Source organism: Calliphora vicina, chromosome 5 (assembly GCF_958450345.1).
Source record: "Calliphora vicina chromosome 5, idCalVici1.1, whole genome shotgun sequence".
Taxonomy (NCBI): Eukaryota; Metazoa; Arthropoda; class Insecta; order Diptera; family Calliphoridae; genus Calliphora; species Calliphora vicina.
In genome coordinates this window covers 98,044,780-98,071,440 of record NC_088784.1, presented here as the reverse complement: position 1 = coordinate 98,071,440, position 26,661 = coordinate 98,044,780, and the positions used below count along the sequence as shown (strand labels likewise).

Below are 26,661 nucleotides of genomic sequence, written 5' to 3'. Positions count from 1 at the left end.
TCTTCGTAAATACTGCGATTTTAAGGAAACTAAGCTCAATCTGTGATCAATCATATTTTATACCAAAAATGGATTTTTAGCATAAAAAACTCAAATATCTTAAATCGTCAATATCTTCGTAAATACTGCGATTTTAAGGAAAATAACCTTAATCTGTGATCACTCATATTTTATACCAAAAATCGATTTTTAGTATAAAAAAACTCTAAAAAAACTCTAAAAATCTAAAATCGTTAATATCTTCGTAAATACTGCGATTTTAAGGAAACTAAGCTCAATCTGTGATCACTCATATTTTATACCAAAAATCGATTTTTATTAGAAAAACTCAAGTATCTTAAATTGTTAATATCTCAATCTGTGATCACTGATATTTTATAACAAAAATCTATTTCAATCTGTGATCAAACGGAGCGACATTGTTCTTCATTTAGTTGTCCACGATTTTCGCTACATTTCGGATATCTTGAAGATGTGGCCAACTGGGTACTGCCTGAGTAAGTACATATGTATATGATTTACAGCAATGTTGTGCTTCTGTGTACAACATTATAAAAAAAGCATTAAATATGATCCATCTATAATAAACTCTATATCTAAAATACCCAACAACCCAACATCATGAAAACCCCCGACCTAGAATATTCATATCTGTATTCTTTCAAAAAACACCAAAATTTAAAGATAATAAAGATAAAAAACACAGTTTTTATACTACAGTAGTAAAAATTAGCAAAACCAAAGAAACCCAAAAAAACATTTCCTAAATTATAAATTCATAAGCTAATGCTCAAACAACTTCAGTTGATCGAGATATTTTTAAATGAACACAAGTCAGTGCAACAAGGGATCTAGACAATTATGTTAATTCAAATACTTTTGGTTGCAATTGCTGCCATAGCGTTAGTGGAAGGACATGTCATTGCGGATGATGATTTTCATAATGTTTACAAGTTAACCGGTCAGAATAGCAATCGTGCTTTCATTGAAGATATTGGCATGGGAAAATATACACCTGAAGAGGAAAAGGATCCAGAATTCTGGAGAAATTTGGCGCGCCAGGAGTTGCAGCAGAATTTAAAAAAGCAGCGCTTAAATATGAACAAGGCCAAGAATGTGATTTTCTTTTTGGGTGATGGCATGTCCTTGAGTACCGTAGCAGCGGCCAGGATGCTCAAGGGTCAGCAGAAAGGCAATACGGGTGAAGAAGAGGTCTTGAGTTTTGAAAAGTTCCCTTATACCGGCTTAAGTAAGGTAAGTAACTGTGGAAATTCTGCACTTTTACAGTTTTAACAGACAATGAAAATAATATTTTGTTGATCTACAATTACAGACCTACTGCACTGACTCTCAAGTGGCCGATTCTGCTTGCACTGCAACTGCTTATTTGTGCGGTGTTAAGGCTAACATTGTGACAATTGGTGTCAGTGCTAATGTTCTATTTAACAATTGTTCTGCCAGTATGGATCCCAAAAATCATGTCTCCTCTATTGCTCAATGGGCCCAAAAGGCGGGCAAATCGACGGGCTTTATAACAACCACCACCCTAACACATGCTAGTCCCAGTGGTACATTTGCTCATGTAGCCAATCGTATGTACGAGAGTGATACTGATGTACGTTCCTTCGGCAGAGATCCTGAAGAATGCATGGACATTGCTACTCAGCTGGTAACCCAAGAGCCCGGCCGTAATTTCGACATATTAATGGGTGGTGGCATGTCCAAATTTTTACCCAACACCATACGTGACTGTCATGGCAATTTGGGTATACGAGAAGATGGTAAAAATTTACTATCCACTTGGCAGGGAATGCATCCTGAAGGCATTATTGCCACCAATCGTGAAGAGTTGCTGAGTTTGAACACCTCTAAGGTATCCAATATCATGGGTATATTCCAATCGAAATACATGGATTATCGTTTGCTGTCTGATCCCGTTAAGCAGCCCACTTTGGCCGAAATGACTGAAGTAGCCCTAAAGTTAATGCAGCGTAATGATGAAGGTTATTTCATCTTCATTGAGGGTGGTTTAATCGATGTAGCTCATCATGCTACTAAAGCTGCCATTTCTCTTGACGAAACTTTGGAATTTGATAAGGCCATAGAATTGGCCAGAAAAATGACCGATCCCGAGGATACTCTTATAGTGGTATCATCTGATCATGCTCATCCCTTAACCATTTCGGGTTATCCGGGCAGAGGTACAGATATCTTGGGTCTCAATCAACATGATTCGGACTCTAATGGTTTGAAGTATTTAACTTTAAATTATCCTATTGGGCCCAAACAGTATTTAGATGATAAGGGTAATCGTTTGGATTTGGAAAAAATAAACAGAGATTCCAGTGAGTATTTGAGAAATTTGTATGGTTTAAAGAAACTTGAATTAATGAGTGGTTTATGTTTTCTTTTAATTTAGACTTTGAGTATCCCGGTTATATCAACACCGATGATGGCCGTCATTCTGGTGATGATGTGGGTATCTTTGCCTCTGGACCTTTTGATCATTTGTTTACTGGCGTTATAGAGCAGAGTACTATACCCCATTTGATGGCGTATGCTGCTTGCATTGGTGATGGTCCTACAATGTGTGATGCTAATTAAATGCATTTTAAAGATTTAAACATGGACTTTTAGAATTAAATTTTTAAATCAGGAACATATTGTTATCTATATATAAACGAGTATAACTTAGTATACTATAAATCAAACAATTTTAGTAAATATTTCATACAAATAGCTTTGATTTTCATTTTCTAGAAGCTGTTGAGCTTCTTCGTCTAATTCAATAGATCTTGTTTTCCATATATGGTTTTGAAGCAGGCGCGGATCCAGGTCAACCATTTGGGGGGCGGGGTTGAAATTAAAATTTGTTCTACATTTTTCTTTTTATTCCTTTTTTATATGAAAACTTTTTGGTTTTAGGGGGGTAAATTTCCTATTTCACCCCCTCTGGATCCGCGCCTGTTCTGAAGTGTACAACAAAATAGTGATAAGATCTTCATTAGTACAATATCTGGAAATTATTCTTGTATTGTGCTCGCGAAAGAATGTGTCGTCTTTATTTCTTTTTTCTCTTAAAAAATAGTAGATTTTTTCAGTTTTTTTTGTGCGAAAAAGTGACTGAACTCTTTTTTTATTAAAAAAAAAACTTTCTTTAAGAACATATAACAATTTAATGTTTTTCTCTAAGGTATCTTTACGGATAACATTTCGGTATATCCTATTTTTCAAATATGTCGCCCCTTCAACCTTCGGAATTTTACGTATTTTTTATCAAAATTTCAATGTTCTAAAATCCGAAGAAAACGGAACTCTGATTTTGGAAACCTTAATATGTTTACTATTTATCTTCAAAGTATTTTTCCAGCCCCGAAGGAAATGTGGACCCTATGAGCAAAATTGTAAAAAATACCATTTTTGGGATTTTCGCTCCAATTTTTAGGAATTGCTGGATTCTATTTGATCTTTTGAAAGTTATTTTACACATTTATTCCAATCTAATTTTGTTTGTTTAGATAAGGTAATGTTTCGGTCTTACGAATACCCCTTGGCTAAGCCCACGTCAAACTTTATACCGATCGGACCAGCCGATCTACACAGTGGATTATATAAGGTGAATGCATCTCATAATTGATTTTTGCAAATGATTGATATTAACCATAAAACAAGTTGTATCGTAAAGTTTAGATGTCAAGCAATAATTATTTGCAGAAATTGTTGTTATTATGTCAACATAAGTATTTGAAAATGGCGTCAGAACACACTACTTTCGAATTTAATGATTTGGGGAGTTAAAATTATACCATATTCAATGGCATATTTTTAATATTTGTAATTATTTTTTTTTAGGATTGTTATACCTTGCTGGAAAGGGTATCTTTTCCAGATTCTATCTTTGTATTGAGTTTTGTATAAATTGTTGAAGATTTGAAATTTATTCACTTAAATTATATAATGTTTTTTGGCTTACCTGCGGAACTTTGACTAGGATTTTAACTATTGGTGCCGTTTGCCTCCGATCTAGTTTTAACATAGAATTAAAGTTTAACTTATTATCTGAGAGATATATCAAAATTAGCTGCCTTTTGGTGTCTATACACAAATGGCATGCAAAAATGTTGAGCAACCAAGAAATTTAAAAAAAAATTATCAACTTTTTTTTTGATTTTAGTGGCTTTTCATTGCTTATTTTGCTATGATAGCTTATAAACATTTTTAATTATATATAAAGTAAATTTAGATCTTAACAAAATAGTGTTTTAATTTTTTTAACCGGATGAATATTGTAGAAGTTATTAAACTTTTCATTAACACCTTTTATAGTATTTTCTCCCTCAGCGCATATGAATAAAAAAATATAAAAAGATGTATTATTAACCGTTCATAATTGTTTTTTTTAATAATTCGATTTTTATGATTAAAAATACATATTAAAGCTTAAAGTCCCACCTTTTCAACAAACAAAAAATTCTACAAAAATCCTCATCCATTCAAAAGTTACAGATTTTTGATCCGAAAATGACCAAAATTTTCCACTGTTCACTATGGGGCGGCAACTGCCGGATATACACATTTGGCATATGAGTATAGGGGCGGGTTTAGGCTACAAGATAGTGTAAGATTTCTTTTGATGTTTGATGGGAAGGAGTTATGCTTTATTAAAAAGGAGATTTTCAAGCAATGTATACCTTTATTTTTAGCACTACATAATTTTACAAAATTTATTCTGTTTCAAAATCTTTTAAAAATTAAAATTTACTATGAAAAGTTTTAATTTTAGCAAAATACTGAGATATTCCATTTTGGATCACCCTGTTCGCTGTGATATAGTTGAAGTAGAGTTGTAATTTTTTGATTCCCGACGTTCACTGGTATTTACTTTCAAATGAGTAACATAGCATTAAAATTGGTAACCATAAAAAAATTACTTTAAGTTGTGGTAAATTGTATTAAAATCTGAGATGAGAAATCCAAAAAGTGCTGTTTGTTTCAAGTACTAACTCAACTCACAAACTGATTGAAATTGCTTTATAATTCTTGTCTATCCCTATCATATCTTTTACCCATCAACTTTCACTATTGGATCCATTTACATTCATTTCCTTTATGTATTTTATAATTTGTTTTAATTATTTATAACTAAATGAAAGAGTTATACGTTTATTTGTCAGCAACAATATAATTTTGTTACAGACTTTATGGTGAAACAATCAATAAGGAAATACACATATAATTAAGTTTGCCTGTTGATTTTAACAGGCAATAAAAATGCAATTTTTTTATTAATGTGAGAAAAATAGTTTGAGTCAAGCCTATTCGCTCATAATTAGCTCTGCAATGCTTAGTGGTGAAATATGAGAAAAAAAATGGAAATACATCGTAATTTTTAAACGGATTGTTGGATTGTAATAAAATTTCACATGGCTAGATGTGGTAAAAACCTTTCAGATGGAGTATGGTATAATACCTAGCAGTTTTAGGAGGCTATCCCCAACTAGTGATTTTACCTATCATTTAGGGTGACAACTAGTTACATAACTAGCTACGTTACTACTTATTTCAACACATACCAGTCCTAGGCAGGTGGTGATTTGCCCTTTAGGATTATAATTAGACTGTCTGGTATCTGGTCCAAAGTAGTCAATGAATTGGATTCACATATCGGTTCCATTAAGTTCGTGAACTTTTGAATTTCTCACCTCTTAACTGTAAAGGCAATACTGCTCCTGTCAACAGGCATCTGTCAGTTGAATCCTACTGACTACAGCGTGACTTGAGGAGACAATAACAAAAAGTGAATTTTGTGTGTTCATTAATTGTTCAACCGCATGTTTTTTCACCGTTTCGTAACCGTGGACGAAACGTGGATCCACTACAACACAACAGAGACCAAACAGCAGGCAAAAAACACAAACCGCGATGCGTGTTGCTTGTCTGCAGATACACCTAAAGTCTCTGGCGGGAATCGAACCCAGAAAGTGTATAGAGCTCTAAGGAGACTATGTTGACAAATACAATGACTTTTTATCCAAAAACATGTATTTCATTAAAAAAGTCAGGGTTTTATTGACCCTCGTAACTGTTTACTTGGTTAGCTATATAACTATTTTTTTAACATATTCAGCTGCTAATTGACCTCAAATAGTCAGTTAAAATGACATTTTATAGACAGTCCAATAACCAATTCCTTGTAAACAAACCTTCCTCCAACCACTCTCCAAAGATTTCTACTGGTGGGTAAAATAACTACTTTCGAACACTACCCTACACTCTAGGTTACTTAGAGACACTAAAGCAGGGAAAGGCAACCTATACTATTGCATTTTACGATTGTATTAGTTATACACTCTCTCCGCTCTCACCACGAATCGGTGTTGCCAGTAAACTTTCGTCGCTTTCCCCAATTAAAAATGTAAAATCTCATATTGTTCATCATACATCTTTAAATGTTGGGACATATTTTTTTTCACTGGCAACGCTGATTCTTAAATTGTGCGATAAAAAACGATACACAACCTGCTTGTTTGAGTTCTCAAGCTAGACTGATTAAAATTTGTTTATTTCTCTACAATGCGTGTGCACACGTACGTAAGAGAAGAGTAAATGAAAAACGCGGCGCCCATGTTTTGCCTTTCCCTGCACTAAAGTGACAAATGACTTCACGATAGATTACCTGGGATGTATAAAGTAACCAATTGATTTCTATTTGCACTTTAAAGAGCACATACGTGTCAAATGACCCAAAACATATAAATTGGAGACAGCCAAGTGATCAGACATTAATGACAATTACTGACTATAAGGAATACATTGACTACTTCCTTAACTGCTGGGTACCTTCAACAATAATAAAGAAATATGCATGTGATGCATTTATATTATGATATATTTAAAATATCTATAATCATCAACGATAACGAAGCATTTACATTAAAAAAAATGTTGATTAAGATATCAATCATAAACAGCTTCGCTCTCTATGTTTTAAACACGTTTATACATACATAAATTTCATTTCTAAATCTAAAATGCTAAACATTATAAAGATACGAGAAGTAATCACATTTTGCTATCACCATCATAAACATACACATTGACTAACAAGATCAACCAACAAAAATATTCAAAAAGAAATTAACATTCTTCAAATATAAAATCATGACGATCGAGTGTAATGACTTCAGTTCAGTGCAAAAAGCGCTGAGCACAAATTAATTTTTAATTAAATTATGTTTGTTAAAATTTTGTTGGTGACACTTACAGCCACTGTGCTTGTACAGAGATCCCAAGGACATACTATTTCAGACGATGGATTTCACGATGTCAGAAAGTTAACAGGACAACATGTTGGTCGTGCTTACATCGAAGATGTTGGTATGGGAAAACATACACCCGAAGAGGAAAAGGATCCAGAATTCTGGAGAAGTTTGGCGCGCAAAGAGTTGGAGCAGAATTTAAAAAAGCAGCGCTTAAATATGAACAAGGCCAAAAATGTGATTTTCTTTTTGGGTGATGGCATGTCTTTGAGTACCGTAGCAGCGGCCAGGATGCATAAGGGTCAGAAAAAGGGCCATACGGGTGAAGAAGAGGTGTTGAGTTTTGAAAAGTTTCCTTTCACTGGATTGAGTAAGGTAAGACAAGGGTTTAAAGGAAAGAATGTTAATTTCTGAAAGAAATCTTTTTTAAACCTAAACGACTATAGTGGGTAATTTCAAAATATTTCTTATTTTGATCCTAAAAAAGAGTTTTAAATTTAACTCGGGTTTGATATTGTTAAAATACAAATCATGTTTTCTTCTCTACCAAGCTCATACCCAATTTGGTTCATAATTTATAGCCCTTTAAAGTTTAGCATCTCGAAAATTTCTATGTTCAGGATTTAATAACTTTGCAATGCGTCATTGGATTTTAACAATCATGGTGTCTTTTGAACGGCTTCAGTTTTATCTTTCCAAAAATTGCATATCTTCTTAGCAAAAGGAAATCGGAAAATTAACTTTTTCCTTGCATATCTCAAAAACGGATCTATATTTCTGATTTTTTGGATGCGTTCCAAAGTTATTCAATCCTGAACATTGCTAAATTTTCACAAAACTACCCGAGATGTCCAACTTTAAAGGGCTATACGAGGTGGGATTTGTATATGCGCTATATAATGTGGAGCGTAGAATCGGAACTCCAGATTTCTTAAATAGTAACTACTCTGTTTATTCTATTACTTCAGACCTACTGTACCAATGCTCAAGTTGCCGACTCTGCCTGCACTGCAACAGCTTATTTGTGTGGTGTTAAGGGTAACATAGTGACAATTGGCGTTAATGCTAATGTTCAATTTAACAATTGTACAGCCAGTATGGATCCCAAAAATCATGTCTCTTCCATAGCCCAATGGGCTCAAAAGGCTGGTAAATCTACGGGCTTTATAACAACCACCACCCTAACACATGCTAGTCCCAGTGGATCGTACGCTCATGTGGCCAATCGTTTGTATGAGAGTGATACCGATATTAAATCATTCGGCATAGACCCTTCGGAATGCATGGACATTGCCACACAATTGGTAACCCAAGAGCCAGGACGCAACTTTGATATAATAATGGGAGGTGGCATGTCCAAATTTTTACCCAACACCATACACGATACTCATGGCAATTTGGGTATACGAGAAGATGGCAAAAATTTACTCTCCACTTGGCAGGGTATGCATCCCAAAGGCATTATTGCCACCAATCGTGAAGAATTGTTGAGTTTGAACACCTCTAAAGTTTCCAATATCATGGGTATATTTCAGTCTGAGCTTATGGATTATCATTTGATGGCCGATCCTGTCGATCAACCAACTTTGGCCGAAATGACTGAAGTGGCTTTAAAACTACTGCAGCGTAATGATCAGGGTTATTTCATATTCATTGAGGGCGGTTTGATTGATATTGCTCATCATGAGACTAAATCTGCGATATCTCTGGATGAGACCTTGGAATTTGAAAAGGCCATACAATTGGCTAGAGAAATGACCGATCCCGAGGATACTCTTATAGTGGTATCATCTGATCATGCTCATCCCTTAACCATATCGGGCTATCCGGGCAGAGGTACAGATATCTTGGGTCTCAATCAACATGATGCCGACTCCAATGGTTTGAAATATTTGACTTTAAACTATCCCATTGGTATAAAACAATATATGGATGATAAGGGCAATCGTTTGGATTTGGAGGAAATTGAAAGAGGAAATGGTGAGTATTAAAATGAACGTTAATAATTTAGTTGAAATTAAGTTTAGGCCATTTTAATTTTTAGACTTCCAGTACCCTAGCTATATCAAGTCCAATGATGGCCAGCATTCTGGTGATGATGTGGGCATTTTTGCTTCTGGACCTTTTGATCATTTGTTTAGCGGAGTCCTGCAACAGAGCACTATACCGCATTTAATGGCTTATGCTGCTTGTATTGGCGAGGGTCCTACTATGTGTGATGAAGAGTAGAATGAAAATTAATGATGTCCAGACAAGTGACAAAGTTGTAAATACTCGTATACGACTGTGATTCGATTATTTTTTAAAAAAAAATTATTTGTTATAGTGTTGTTGATATCATAAAATAGCAATAAAGGCGGTCTTAAATTTTCGAAATTAAAAACAACAAAATTTTTAATGGTATTTCTTCAAGTTCATGGCTTTTTATCTTTATATGAAATAACTTTATCATTTCATATATATATATACCTGCCCCTTTAATATCTGCTTTTTTCCCAATTTTAGAAAATTTAAAACATGAATTGTAGATATCAATCTAAAAACAGGGCAGGTCTAATATAAATGATAATGATTTTCAAATGAAGTTCAGGGCAATAACAACAGGCGCACTACAATAAACACTCGATGCTTGTGCTCATTTAAAATTATTTTTATTACTGTCAGACTTGTAATAAAATATTTTAATCTGCCTGAATTGTGCAAATTTATAATTGTTGTAAAGTAGTTATTTTATATTATAGGGAAATAAATAAAATGTAAGCTTTTCGACTTTATTCGGATTTACAATAGATGGCGTATCTTTTGAACGCGGTTTTTGTTTTTAATAACTTATATGTCATTTTGAAGTGTACATATCTGTCATTTATTCTCAATTAGTTGTTGAACAATATAGTGTAAATAACTAAGTTTTTTTATGCTTCGGAAATTTCGAATTTTGTGCCAACAAGGCGTCATATGCCGGATATTTTGCTTTACTTCTTTAATTTGAAAAAAATAGCCGCTAAAGCACACCGATTGCTCACCAAAGCTTATGGTGAATGAGTTTCATCGGTGTCAATGTGCGAGAGATGGTTTCTGCGGTATAGAAGTGGTAATTTTGAAACGGAAGACAAGGATCGCCCAGGCTAGCCAAAAAAGTTTGAAGACCAAGAATTGGAGACATTACTCCCTGAAGAATGTTGTAAAACTCAACAAAAGCTTGAAAAATCATTGGGAGCTACTCAATCTGCAATTTAAAAACGTTTGCGAGCAGTAGAAATCATCCTAATGCAAGGAAATTGGGTACCACACGAATAGGAGCCGAGAAACCTTGAAATGATGCTTGAACTCTATAAAAGAAAATAGTTATGCATCGAATCATTACTTGCGATGAAAAATCTATCCATTACAATATCCAGAAGCGTAAGATATCGTATGTGAAGCCCGCTGAATCGACACCAAAGCCAAATATCCATGGCGCTAAAGTAATTCTCTTTGGTCGTAGCAAATAAAAATTCTGACCTGTACCGAAAGCAACTGATTCGTTTGAAGCGAGCATTGACCGAAGAACGCCCAGAATATGCGGCCTGACATGATACATACTATAATATTCCATCATGACAACACTCGGCCAGATGAATGAAGTTGTTGGGAAATTGTGCCTCACCAAACCGTGCCCCACCCGACTACTATTTGTTTCTACGCTATCTGGGATACGTTTCACTTTGGAATAAAGTATCCGATATTGGCTTGATTCGTTCATGAGCTGTTTTTTGGCTCGGAATCCATATGTTGCCAGAAAGAAGGGAAAAGGTCATGGCTAACAATGGCCAATACTATATATTGGATAAGGATCTCAAAATAAACAAGTCTCCTAGGCCTGATGGTATACCAGCACTGGTCTGGAAGCAGTGTTCTTCGACGATAGCTCGTCCATTAGCTAACCTTTTCAGCACTTTATACCGTGCCGGCTAATTTCCTGTATGTTGGAAGGTTGCTAATGTAACGCTAATTCCAAAAAAGATAGAGGCTAACAACCCTGAAAATTATCGCCCAATAGCAATTTGTTCTGCACTTCTCAAAGTTATGGATAGTATGGTTAGCATATACACTTACTCAGCGACCGCCCGTATGGCGTAAAGGGGTGGCTCTAGATTTTTCGAAAGCGTTTGATAGAGTATGGTGTGGTGCATTTTTAGCAAAACTTATTGCTTTTGGTGTCGGTAATAACTTACTCAGAGATCAAACAAGTTCAAGGTCAATTCATCAATTATTTTTTAAAATGGCTTCCAACCCTATCTACTATTTTGCAGATGACAGCTACATTTGTCACTCATATTCTTTCAAGCCTGTCGACACACAAACGCAGAACAGATCAACATTTTGCTCTTGATGTTTAAGGCATGTGTACTCAGTGCGATGTCCGCTGGACAAAACAGATTTTTGAAGTGTCGAAAGAAGCTTTCAAGTGCCTTGGTTTTCTAAAACGGTGTAAGAAATACTTCATTCCATCTGATCTCCTTACTATTTACACCACTTGTGGGCCAGTGCTTCGAAATCTACATATTTTGGAGTTACTCGACCGCGAACAGGAGACGGCGAAGGTGCTTATCGGTGACAGTAGGGTATCCAGCTCTATTGACTCACTGGAACATCGTCGCAATGTGGGTTGTGTTTCACTGTTCTACCGATACTACAATGGAATGAGCTCTGTTGAAATTAGGAAACTACCCAAAACGCAATACACGTTCTGCAGCAAGGGCTCATCAATTCGTGGTCGACTGTACAGTGGATCGTACAACATATTTTAGTTAAAATTCGTTTTTCAGCCGTACTGTCCGTATGTGGAATAAGCTTCCTCCTGAAGTATTTCCTGTCATTTTCAATATAAGAAAATTCAAATCAAATATCCACAAACACTACTCCCTCTATCCTCTCTTCCATAACCTATTTTCTTAGTTCCGACACAATGCTTTCATTGAGACCCTTACCCAACCCCTGAGTGCTTGGTCCTAGAATCAACGGCCGGACAGGTTTAGACAAATTTTTTTTTTTAAATGTTGGTCATAGCCCAACTTAGGTTTTTACGGAATGAAAAGTTGACCACGCCCACTTTTTTCGATTTATCTAAAATCGGAAAACGGCTATTTAATTTAAGTTTTTACTGAAAGAAAAATTCACCACGATTTAACTAATTTTTTTTTAATGTTCGCAATACATAGTCCGCAAAAGTTTTTACATAAATAAAAATTGTCCACGTCCACTAATACGCCCACTTATTAAATACATCGGTCTGTGATCACTCATATTTCTGAACAAAAATCGATTTTTTATATAAAAACCCAAAATATCTAAATTAGCTAATAACTTGGCCAATAAGCGTTTAATCAAGAAAAGCAGCTCGATCTGTGATCACACATATTTCTGACAAAAAATCGATTTTTTTATATAAAAACTCACAATATCTAAAATCGCTAATAACTTGGCAAATAAGCAATTAATCAAGAAATGGAGCTCGATCTGTGATCACTCATTTTTCAGACCAAAATTCAATTACTTTTATAAAAACTCAAAATATGTACATTGATTTACAAGTATTCTGTTGTTGCAAGACTTAGGTTTTTTACAACTTATCTTCTTTGTCTCTCAGTAGCGCTTCTATGTATATTTTATTCTATGTCCTATATGAATAAAAATTATCATTCAATAATACTTTTTTTTTCTTTTTAACTATTTTCTAATCGCTTCTCACAAATTCACAAATCGAACACAAGAATTTTTTTAACTTGGACAGGACAACGTCTGTCGGGTCAGCTAGTTAAAAATTAAAAAAATTTGAATTGGTGTTAGAAGTATACATTTTTGGTGAAAAGGTAGGAATATAGTTTTCAAAACAGTTTATTGTATTGTCACTTACTCTATATTAAAATTTTATTTCAATCGTCTTCTTTTAGTGGGGTTTACTGTACATCTTAAACTCTATATTTCATATTATCCTTAAAGTATGCTACAAATAAATGTTATTTAGAGTAATCTGAACTAAGGCGTATACTTTATATGTTTTAAACAAAACCAAATCATACGCTTAATATTATATTTTAATTTCTCCGTAAAATATGCCTCATAATTGATATTTACTAAATTACAATAGTATTAATATAACAGATACCAGATTAAAAAAATCACCTTTCTTTAAAATACTCCAAGAATTTCCTCTAACCAAATTTAAAATTAAATTATCTTTACCACATAATTACACATATTTTAGAATTTATGGCCACTATTATTTACACACTCTTGACCCAATTGCAATTCAAGCCAAAGTAAGCAAATAAATGAATTCTATTGTATTTAAGTAAATACTTGAATCGTTTCATTTCCTTCGCGTCTCACTCACATTAACCTCTAATTTGACTATACAATGAACAATCATTAAGATTTTTCTAGTTAATAAAATCTCAATAATTCTTTTACACTTCGTCAAATTTATGGATTTTTTTTCAACACAATCCTCTAACCAACAAAAAATAAATAAATATTCTGGCCAACTAAAGCTACTTTAAGCAGATCAACGATTAAATGCTCAATCGAACACACACATAAAAATGTAAAAAGAAAATAATCTTATAGTATAAAAATCTGTATTTAGTTGAATAATTTTGAATGGCATTTAGTTGTTGGAGAGAAAATAAGCAAAAAAAAATAATAATGTTTGTCGTAACAATAAAATGAAACCAGACGTTGTATAAAAAAGTGAAGAGATTTTTGCATATAATTTCTTATTTAATAGATTCTTATAGAGAAGATTTAAGAAAAATAAATGTAAAAAAAGATTGCATATACTGACATAGTGATAGGTATAGAAAAACATGCGACTACTTATTCTAGGTGTTTACATTTTAAAAAGCTAAACCAACAATGAAACCTAAACTGTGCAGTCACAGACATACATATTTTTCATATGCCAAGAGTATGTCCTAAACCAGAAATTTTACTTACATATTTTATTGATTGAAAGTCAGTTGACGCTATATAGATTACAAACAGAATGATAGATAGTCCAAAGTAGTTTATGGGATACTTAAACTAATTGTATTCAACCCAACTAGATAAAAATCCCAACAATATTATCAAAATCACAGTACTATGGAAATTAGATGGCCAGAGTGGTGAGTAAAGTAGATAGTCATTAAATAGCCTACATACTGTTGTAATAAGGAACTGTAAAATGAAAATACACCTAGTAAAATACTTATATGTATATTTTTTAGTGGGGAGGAAACAAAATTGTTTCGAACTTGGTGCACACTCTCCGTAAGGTGCATTTCTTATGAGCTTTCAACTCCAACATAAAACAAATTTTTGTATACTGAATTACAAAATTGTCAGTGTAAACACAAATTATTATTGACTGCAATAAATTTCAAATCTGTAAGAAATCACTTTACACTTTCCAAATATTTTACCCAAAAAAAAAAAAAAAATGAACACACAAAAGTGGTCACAGACAGAATAAAAACATGCAGAGACAGACAGACAGACATCACCTGGCCATTGGCTACCAATTGGCTTGATGCCAATCAATGCACATTTTTTACTTACAAATTTTCTCGCTCCTCTCCCATTGTCTGTCTCATAAAAATGTCATTACAACAGACACTTCCGGCTAATTGCCATGATCTAAGTATTTGTTTGTTGAAGGGGGAGGGCGTTTAGAAAGTGTAGGATTTACTAGGAACTGCTAGAACTATTCTTCTATACAATGCAATGGCATTTTAGGGGGTATCTGTGGATAAACATGTAATAAATACTGCACTTGATATTTTGAGAGATAATTAACATTTTGTTTTTGTGGCATTTCCAAAAACCGCTTAATGTTAAAAAGTCATTCAAAGTCACCACTTTTGCTTGTTTTGTTTTTTGTATGTAGTAGCTTAAGTAAAGTGAACCGCCAAAAAAGCTAATTTTAATTAATTTGTTGTTCTTGCACTGTGTGGGTGCAATCACTTTCATAGGCCCCCTCAACTAACTACCGCATACATATTTGCGGTAATTGTAAAATGAACAGTAGCAATTCATTGACTTGTAGACAGAATGGCAAACATATAAAACTGTTTGCCAGCAAGACAGATATGTATGTCCTTCTTTTGCCACCCTTCCTTCTCATTATGTTTCGTGTTCAATGAATGCTCTTAGAGGTATGTATGTATGTAAGTGGCCACCAACGATTGAGCATGTTAATACATATAATTGGGCAATTCGCCAAATACTACACCATTTCCAATTATATTTCAGAAATTTCCAATTGTATTTCAGAAAATTCCAATTGAATTTCAGAAATTTCCAATTGTATTTCAGAAAATTCTAATTGTATTTCAGAATTTTCCAATTGTTTTTGAGCAATTTCCATTTATATTTCAGAATTTTCCGATTATATAAGCTTCTAATTGAATTTTAGAATATTTCATATACATTTCAGAATTTCCAATTGTAATTCAGAATTTTCCTATTGTTTTCTGATATATAAATAGAAAATTCTGAAATATAATTGGTAATTTCTGAAATTCAATTTGGAATTTTCTAAAATATAATAAGAAATTTCTGAAATACAATTGGAAATAGTGCAGTGTAGTGTATTAGGGTGGACCTTATTTTGTACTTTTGAGATTTTCTAAAGTGCAAACTAATTTGTGACCTAAAACCAAATTGCCTCGAAATCGAACAATTGCGAATCGGTCCCCAAATCGGGGTTCCTAATTTCCCTGACTTTATTCCTTCCCGGGAGGAAATTAAAAAATCGTTTCATTTCCGGATATTAAACAAAAAAATACCGTAAGTTTTTTTCGAATAAATTGTCTTAGGCTTTTACCAGCATTTTTTTCTTCTTGGACCAGCACTCAGGGGATTGCAATGTGTTGGAAATAGGAAACTAGGTTATGGGAGGACATTTGATTTGAATATTCCTATATTGGATGTGACAACAAAGATTTCAAGAGGAAGTTTATTCCACATACGGATAGTACATCTAAAGAAGGAATTTTCCCTGTAATCTGTTGTGCGATCCACTGTCCAGTCGACAACAAATTGATGAGCCCTAGCCGAAGAACGTGTGTTGCATAATAAACTACGGGTTTTAGGAACAAGTACCCTAATTTCAGCAGAGCACAAACAATTGTAGTATCGGTAGAACATTGAAACACAACCCACATTGCGACGATGTTCAAGTGAATCAATAGAGCTGGATACCCTACTCGATCGAGTAAGTCCAAAATAGACTTCGAAGCACCACCTTCAGATGGAGTGAAGTATTTCCTACACCGTTTTAGAAAACCAAGGTGCCTGAATACTCATGCCTAGAACATCAAGAGCTTCTGATTCTTTAATATTTACATCACCCATAAAAACAGATGGAGCAACATGATCTGTTGAGCGTTTGTGTGTTAACCTACAACATTGAATCTTGGGTGCATTAAAATCGACTCTATTTGCATAACCCTATTCAGTGATTATCACAAGATTTCGGTTAAGCGTAACATTCATGTTTTGCTTCATTGCCCCAATCTCCGACAGGCTGGGTGCATAAAATAGATAGGGTTGAAAGTTTCACGTAGAAGGTCTGTTAGAAAGATAAAAAATAGAGTAGGAAAATTGATGGGGCCTTGCGGTTCCCCTGAATAGATCTTGAACTCGTTTGATGAAATTCCATCTATAACAACTCTTTTCCGATCGAAAACTAGCAAGTCTACCGTAGAGCCACTATTATTCTTATTATTTTCTCTAAATATGAATATCGTTAACATCAGTAATGTTTGGTAACTTAATTATTCCTTTAAGAACATAAAATTTCCATTTGATTCATTCTTCATGACCGAATTTTTCCGCCGTGGCTTGAGTTGAATGAAGAATTCGGTTATTTCAACTGTAATACTTCTTTGCCAACTGACTACGCAGAAAAGCCAAATTCTTGTTGTAACACTTAATAAGAGCCTGTAAAATTATTGGGAGCTATTCAAGCAGCCATTTAAAAACTTGGAAATTGGTTACCATACGAATTGAATCATTACTTGCAATGAAAAATGGATCCATTAAGATAACCCGAAGAGTATGTGAAGCCTGGCCCATTAGACGAATCGACACAAAAGCCAAATATCCATTGTGCTAAGTTAATGATCTGTATTTGGTGGGACCAAAAGAGTCCAATCTATTATGAACAGCTGAAATCTGGTGAGACCATCACAAGGAACCTGTACCGAACGCAACTGATTCGTTTGAAGCGATCATTGGCCGAAAAACACCCAGAATATGCGGCCAGACATGAAACCGTAATATTCCATCATAACAACGCTCGGCCACATCTTGCAATACCTGTTAAAAAGTACTTAGAATGAAGTGGTAGGGAAGTATTGCCTTACCCGCTTTATAGTCCAGACCGTGACCCGTCCGACTACTATTTGTTTCGATCAATGCAGAACGCTCTCTCTGGTATACGATTCACTTTGGAACAGATATTTGCTTGATTTGTTCTTGGCCTCAAAAGATGTACAGTTCTTTTGGCTCGAAATCCATATGTTGCCGAAAATATTGGAAAAGGTCATAGCTAACAATGGCTAATATTTTGAATACATTTTATTGTACAGGTGTTTCAAAATAAAAGCTACAAATTTGAAAAAATCCCATATTTTTTAAATCATACAGCCAATATTAATTTTATACGTTACTTTCTTTAGAAAGAGGTTAAGGTGGTAAAAGAAGCAGAAAAGCTTTTTCACATTAGGCGCAATATTCAAGCTAATTTACAGCCATTATTTATTTCAATGCTATACTGCCGAAGTAGGTGGAAAAGGTTTTTACGCCCTTATTCACATCCATTCTTCAAATGTGCATATTAGGGTTGACATTCGAATAAAAATTATTCGAATAATCGAGGAAAAAATATATTTATTGTTTGAATGAATAAAATTTTTCAATTTAGAATAAAAATATTAAGCCATCAATAATTGTCGTTTAATCGAATAATCGAATTAATGTATTTTCAAGTTAAAATTAAAACAGAAATTAGTTTATATAAACAATAATTTGGAGAAAAATATGTATCTCAAAGAAACACCACCAATAATTTATAATGTTACGCCAATAATCGAATAATCGAGGAAATTTTTAAAATTCGAATAATAAAACAAGTCAGAGTGCTATATTCGGTATCCTTCACCGAATTATATTTTTAAAATAATCAAAACAATCTATGACAAAAACCAAAATTTTTATTAAAAAAAGTGAAAAAATTGAGTTTTTTTCTTAAAAAACTCAAATATAAGCTGAGATATTTGTGTGCTGATTTCAAATAGCAATCTATGCCGGACTATAGCGGATATATTGATGTATCAATCATGTATGAAAGTTATTTGGGGGCTTCGTAAAGTAGATTTCAACATACTACATCGATACCTCTATCTACAGCGATCCGGAATATATATCCATGCCACTCATGGTGACGATTTTTGAAATTAGATTACATTAGAATATATATTCAATGTTGTGCTCCTATGATGTGATGATGGTTTTATCTTCTTATATACTAAATACAATGTAAGTAAATATTCATTTAGATTCATTCCTGTACTACATACATACTTATGAATGTAAAAGTGCCTCTTACTTAAAGTGCTTCTTGTAAATACATATATTTCTTGTTTGTTAATCTTTTTTTTTATAATATAAAGTTCAAGGTAATTGGATACAAACCAAGTAAGTAGTCGTGTTTGTTTGTAAACAGAAAGTTTACCTATTTCACTAAATAAACTTAATTCGTTTAGCAAACGTAAACGATTTTGTTACAAACTTCTGCTATAACATTTTCCTATAAGAAAACTTAAATACATATGTAGCAAATCATGATTAAATTTGTGTAAATAAGCATTTAGCTACAAGTTTAATCTAATATTATATTCGAATGGATAAGTAAACAATCAAATTAATACATTTGTTACAAATTAATTAGTACAAGTGTGTTTAAATTTTGTTTAAGTGTAACAACTGTTTAAATTAAATGCAACTGCATTAACGAAAGCTTTTTAATGTTAATGCTAAAGCTTTAACTGTTAATGATCAGAGTCTGTTAAAAATAGCAGCTTTTATATGATTTATTTTCCAAGGGATGCCATATGTTATTATTAGTTTTTTAAGCTTTTAATAAATATTGCAAACAAATCAAGGAATTTAAAAATAAAATTTATTTAAAGACAGCTTAAAAACATAAATTGTTTTATAAAATCATTTAATTTTTAAGAAATTATTCCAAAAATTTATATTTAAAACTTAAATACTTATTACGAAATTATATTTACCGATTTAAAATACTGTTGATTTATATTCAAGAAATCTAGCTTTGTATAACACTATTATTGAGATCGCAGCTTTACATCATTCTTCAAACGATATGACTCTGAATAGATCAGATATTAATAATTTCTTAACCACATATACGTGTAGTTTATATAATTCTAAAATTTTTGTTGTAGAAATTAAGTTCTGCTCCCATTTGGTTTAGGAGTTATAGGCATTTATTAAATTAAAATGTTATCATAAATATCTCATCTGCAATTAATCCGATTTCAACTACTTAATTATATAACATTTGAATGAGTTTAACAAAAGCTTTAAAATAATATAAAACCTGATCTAGTATATTAACCCATTATAACCCAAGGACTAAGTCTATTGAAACTGGATGAAATCGGTCCATTATTTCACCTAACCTAGAAAAATGTTTTTGTTCATTCACTTGATGCATTAAACGATTAAACCTTTACAAAACAGTAATCGCCTAATAACTAAATTTTGGATTTTTTTGTTACTTAACTGGTTTTTCAAATAAATGATTCAATTATTGTCTGATAAAATTGGCACTGTTAGATCATTGTGTGACTGCTAGTTGACAATATTTTCAGATATCCGACAATCGCGGTAACACATTTCGTTGTCTTTTTCAAAACATTGTCAGATAATTATCTGTAAATTTAGTTTAACAAAATCTGACTAGCTGTTTTTGACCTCGGTACCATCAACAGAGTCAAAAATCTATAATATACCATTTTTGGGATTTTTGAAAATTGTGGGATTTTCAATCACAAATTTCTTCTTCGCTTTTGAATTTTTATTAATGATTTCTATATAAGAGTAAAATTTCATTAAAAGCTATTTATAAATAAAACTTTTAATGCATTTTATAAATTAAAATTTTCCAAAAAAAAAAAATCAGATAACATTTTTTAATTCCATATTTTTGCAAAAAGTCTTCTATAATTTTTTTAATTCTTAAAAAAAAAGAAAACATAATTTCCTACACGTTGATATATAATATGTATATCTTATATTTTCCAGGAGTCTCATTAATGGCTTCAAATTACATAACTCAAAGTAATTAACTTCATCTTGAAGTGTTTTCCGATTTTTGATAATGCAGTATTCGGTAATGCAGTGCACAAAAATATATTACAAAATAGCAAGATTATGTACATTGTCTGTACATTTCATTAATATTTGGTGCACAATTTGACTTCCATATAATAACTTTTCACTATTTCTTTAATCGAATTTAAGATATTAATATTATTTCTTATATTTAACATTATTAACCTATAATACATCAAATTTAAGTAAAAATTGTGAATTTATACCTATTTTAAAATGCATTTTCTTTTAAGTTGTGGCAAAAATTTGGCACTAATCTTTTCACGGCCCTTTCAACAGCACTATATACTAAGAAAAAATAAAATAAAAAAATATCTGATTTTATAAGATTTTTTTTTTAAATTCCATTAAACTTTTGTAATTTTTGAATATAAAAAAAAAAAAATTTTTTGAGCGATAAAAAATTATTTTAGTCGAAATATTTACTAAAACTACTGCCAAATTTTGAAAATACTCTAAAAATAAAAATTTAAACTCATTTTAAAAAAAAAAACAAGTAAGAGTGCTATATTAGGCTGTGCCAAATCTTATATACCCTTCACCAAATTATACTTCAAAATTTTAAATATTTTTAGGTAAACAAAAAAATTTGTTTGTTTATTTCATTTTTTGGAAAAAAAAATTTTTCGATTGTTATTTAAAATTTTTTTTTTAAATTTCAAATTTTTTTTTTTAAATTTTAAATTTTTTTTTTTAAATTTAAATTTTTTTTTTAAATTTTAAAATTTTTTTTTGTTGTTTTTTTAATTTTTTTTTTTTTTTTAAAAAAAATTCGGGTTAAAATTTTTTTCCGATTTTGACCCATTGTAGGTCCAACTTACTATGGTCTTATATACGCCGTTGCAAATGTCTTTGAAATATCTATCATTAGATATCCATATTGTCTATATTAATGTCTTAGTAATCCAGATATTGGTCAAAAATAGGTAAAAAATCGAGGTTGACTTGGTTTTTTCCTCATATCTCAGCCATTTGTGGATAGATTTTGCTGATTTTAAATAGCAAAATTCTCGAAAGCATGCCTGACAGAATTATTGAAGATTTGGATCCTGAAGATATCTGGGGTCTTCAAAAAAGTGATTTCAACAGACAGACAGACGGACGGATATGGCTTAATCGACTCCGCTATCTATAAAGATCCAGAATATATATACTTTATAAGGTCGGAAAATTATATTGTGGAAATTACAAACGGAATGACAAACTTATTATATTGTTACGAAATTAGCTTGAATTCAAATATAGCGATTTTAAGGGCTGATTTAAAAGTAGCATAATGCTTTCAAATAACAGTGCTGTAATAGCAAACTGTAACATATCTGTGGGCATTATTAAATAAAAGCTTTCAGTTGATTTGATCGTAAGTTGGCAACGCTGTATTCGAATTCGAATATTCAGTTAAAGAACATTGTAGAAAGTACACCACAGATGGCTTATGTATTAGTAAGATCTAGAATATTCGAATTTTGACAGTTAAAGAACAATATAGAGTGCAGATGGCAGTGTTATAAATAGTGGCAGAGGTTGCAGTCGTGAGTCAGTTTATCAGAGACGCTATTCGAAAAAACATCAACTGAGTGCCTTAAAGTGTGTTGTGTTTTTCAAGTAAATTCGTGTACATTATAAAGTGTGTCTTTATTTCTGCGAATTTATAAACGTGTATAAAAAACACTGAGTGACTATTTAATTCTGTTGTTGTACATTTTAAATAAATAAATAAAGAGTTGTTACAATTTTCAAACTACTAAACGGCTTTTATTTGCAATCAAAAGTATCCGGTTTATTTAAAGGAAATAAACTAACGTTTTGGAAAGGTTAAAACGTAACAATATATACCCTTCTCGCGAATAATAACGCACAATTTTTTAATAAAATGTTGGGTTTTGTTATCGCGACAATTCTGTTTTCGCGACAGGTCTGGTTTTTAATTAATTTGGTACATACTACCTTTTCACATAATACTGTATTTAGCTGCAGGGCTGAAAAGTTATGAATATAAGGTCCAAAACAAGAAAATTTTACATGTTAAGTAGAGGGTTGAAACAATTTTCAATTACCATTTACCGTCTCTGTCGATTAAAGAAAATAAAAGCTTAAATATAAACTGTTAAATAAATTACACTGTTATCAACATAACAACAAAGTTAATAACATTTTATGTATGATCTGCAAATACCAAAAGCTGTTATTAACAGAACTGAAGCTTAATTTAAAAAAAAAACACACTACTACTAAACAACAATAACAATATAGTAATAAAAATAACAACAACATAACAACATTAACTAAAAACATCTGTATGCAAGCAGCAAAAGCAGCAGCATCAAAACAAACACCAGCAGAGATCAATTCATTTCAATAGTGAACGTGCAGGAAACAACAACGTGCGATTGAAAAACAAAAAACAACAAAATTGTTGGTAAATGTTTAGAAAAATGAAAATAAAATGTGTGTGCAATAAATAAATAACAAAAAAGCAAAATGTAAAATAACAAAAGTATAAATAAATATTAGAGAATGTTAAAAATATTATTCAATTATTATTTAATTTGCTAAATAAATTAGTACCTAGAATATTGAAAAACCAAAAAAAAAATTATAAATACGAGTGCAGACATGTTTATATGGATAAATATTAATAGGTACAAGTTTAAGTGAATAAAAAAACATATTTTTTTGCTGGTATTTAGATATAAATAATTAAATAAATATTTAATAACAAATTAAATAACGTGTATCTTTGTTGTGATTAATAAAATAAACCGTAAACAAAAAAACAGTTCATAGGAGGAAGTGTTGACAAATTTTTTGGTTGAAATTTTTATAATTTGCCAAATTGTCTGAGTGTGTGTTTTGTACTGGGTGCTAAAATAGTGTTTACAAATTTACATATTTAGCCGGTTACGATGAGCTGAGTAACCATTAACTATTGGAATGGGTTACTAAAGCCAAGATCAATGAAAGTGTTGACACTAGATAATTTAAAATGTTGAGAATATTTGGAATTACGGAAAGTTACTGCTCAGAATAAACAGGTAAAATTAACTTAAATCTAATATAAATATGTATTGTATAAAATTATTCTTAAATGTTTGTAAACAAATACAGTGGTTGACAATACAATGGAAACTTTTCGAATTATTTAACTAATAGGTCAAAATACACAAAAATTCTTGTGATATTTCTATTCTTTAAGCATTTTATTAATATCTAGGTTGGCTAACGTTATCGCTAAGCGACGGGTACCTTAAAATACCAGTTTAGCTCAACTGCCGTTACTTAAATAACTACAATTGCCGTTACCGCTAAAATACCGTTACCGATGTAATGATGAATAACGTTAAATACACTTACGGATATAATTTATTAGTGAAAAATATATGGTTGAAAAAAACTCGAGTTAAAAAATATGTTTCCCAATTTTGACCCATACTAGGTCCGAATTACTATGGTTGTATATACGTCGTTGGAAAGGTCTTCGAAATATCTATCATTAGATATCCATATTGTTTATATTAATGACTTAGAGATAGTCGTGGTTATTTGCTTATATCTCAGCCATTTGTAGGTCGATTTTATATAGCAACCGAACAGCGACTACATTGGAAATATTGATGTATGAATCGTGTATGTAAGTTATTCGGGGGCTTCGGAAAGTTGATTTCAACATTCACATGGACATGACTATATCAAATACGCTATCTATCTATAGTAAATACATATGTACAATGTGTCAAAATCGGGAAAAATATTTTTTAAACCGAGTTTTTTTCTTTTTCACCAAAACACATTTTTTTATTATCAAATTTTTGTTTCTGTAATTAAACAAGTAAGAGTGCTATATTCGGCTGTGCCGAATCTTATATACCCTTCACCAAATTATACTTCAAAATTTTAAATATTTTTAGGTAAACAAAATTTATTTTTTTTTCCAGTTGTTTTTTGAATTTTTTGGAAAAAAAATTTTTCGATTGTTATTAATTTTTTTTTTTTTTAAATTTAAATTTTTTTTTTTTTAAATTTTAAAATTTTAAAAAATTTTTTTTTGTTTTTTTAATTTTTTAAAAAAAAAAAAATCAGGTTCAAAATTTTTTTCCCGATTTTGACCCATTGTAGGTCCAACTTACTATGGTCTTATATACGTCGTTGCAAATGTCTTTGAAATATCTATCATTAGATATCCATATTGTCTATATTAATGTCTTAGTAATCCAGATATAGGTAAAAAAAATAGGTCAAAAATCGAGGTTGTCTTGGTTTTTTCCTCATATCTCAGCCATTTGTGGACCGATTTTGCTGATTTTAAATAGCAAAATTCTCGAAAGCATGTCTGACAGAATTATTGAAGATTTGGATCCCAAAGATATCTGGGGTCTTCAGAAAACTGATTTCAACAGACAGACAGACAGACGGACAGACAGACAGACAGACAGACAGACAGACAGACAGACAGACAGACAGACAGACAGACAGACAGACAGACAGACAGACAGACAGACAGACAGACAGACAGACAGACAGACAGACAGACGGACATGGCTTAATCGACTCCGCTATCTATAAGGATCCAGAATATATATACTTTATAGGGTCGCAAATGAAAAATGTAGAAATTACAAACGGAATGACAAACTTATATATACCCTTCTCACGAAGGTGAAGGGTATAAAAACCAAGACCACCTCGATTTTTGATATGTTTTTTATGTATATCTGGATTACTAAGTCATTATTGGGTGTATGACTTAAAAATGCGAGCTTTTCTCATCAACATTTGTACAATATAAATTTATTCAAAGTATTGGCCCTTGTTAGCTTTGACATTTTCCCATCTTTCCGGCAATATATGGATTCCGAGCCAAAAAAAAATGCTCATCTTTTGAGGACAAGAACAAATCAAGCCAATTTCGGATACTCTGTGAAGCGTAGCAGAGAGAGCGTTCTGATTCGATCGAAAGACATAGTAGCCGGACAGGGCAAGGTCTGGACTATAAGGCGGGTGAGGCAAAACTTCAAAACCACTTCTTTCTAAATAGTTTTTAACAGGTACTGCAACATGTGGCTGAGCGTTGTCATGATGGATTATCACGGATTTATATCTGGCCACATATTCTGGGCGTTTTCACACAATGCTCGAATCAGTTGCATTCGGTACAGGTTCCCTGTGATAGTCCCACCAGATTTCAGCAGCTCATATTATATGGGATCCTTTCGGTCCCACCAAATACAGAGCGCCATGGATATTTGGCTATGGTGTCGATTCGGCTGGTTGGCCGGGATTCATATACGATCTCCTACGCTTCGGGCTATCGTAATGGATCCATTTTTCAGCACAAGTAATGATTCGGTGCAAAAATTATTTTCTTTTATAGCGTTCAAACAGCATTTTAGACATACAAAATCGTCTTTCAAGGTCTCTCAGCTTCAATTCATATTTCCCTGCTTTTGGATGTATTCTTCTGCTTGCTGATTGTGTAGCTCCTAATATTCAGGGTCCATTGATTGTTCCCTTTTGTGGTACCTGAGGAAATAGAAGATAAAGGAAAGAGAAGTAAAAGAGGAAGAAAATATGTAGGTTGTGTGAGAGTAAAGTTAGCAAGAGAAGATATAGATAGGAGTTAGAGGAGAGAAGAATTCAAATAGCGCAGACGATCATGCGACAATAGCTGGGTCCCTATGAGGTGCAATACGCATGCTCGGTCTTATCAACCACCTGCTTTCCCTAATAAGGCCGTATATGCACCTTAATTCCTTCTCAGACAACCCGGATAGATTCCTAAAAGCCTGGCACGCAGATCACCCAGTGTCGGACAATTACAAAAGAAGTGTAAGATGGTATCTTCCTCCTCATTTTTGTGACATCTCCTGCAAAAGTCGTGGTAAGGCAGCCCAAGTCTTGGAGCATGGGTACCGAAATTGCATAACCTGTGATCATCGCCACCATATTGCTAAAT

The 26,661-nt window shown here is 32.4% G+C and overlaps 2 protein-coding genes across 2 annotated transcripts; both read left to right on the top strand.

The window, feature by feature from the left end:
- Positions 1-791: 791 nt before the first annotated feature.
- LOC135962250 (membrane-bound alkaline phosphatase-like) lies at positions 792-2,637 on the top strand. The gene is made up of 3 exons (XM_065514072.1): positions 792-1,254; positions 1,334-2,345; positions 2,420-2,637. Exons 1-3 carry the CDS (start codon positions 862-864, stop codon positions 2,602-2,604), a joined length of 1,590 nt encoding a protein of 529 aa, XP_065370144.1. The 5' UTR covers positions 792-861; the 3' UTR covers positions 2,605-2,637.
- A 4,559-nt stretch (positions 2,638-7,196) lies between these two features.
- LOC135960568 (membrane-bound alkaline phosphatase-like) lies at positions 7,197-9,545 on the top strand. The gene is made up of 3 exons (XM_065511887.1): positions 7,197-7,634; positions 8,228-9,239; positions 9,304-9,545. Exons 1-3 carry the CDS (start codon positions 7,233-7,235, stop codon positions 9,486-9,488), a joined length of 1,599 nt encoding a protein of 532 aa, XP_065367959.1. The 5' UTR covers positions 7,197-7,232; the 3' UTR covers positions 9,489-9,545.
- The last annotated feature ends 17,116 nt before the right edge of the window (positions 9,546-26,661 follow it).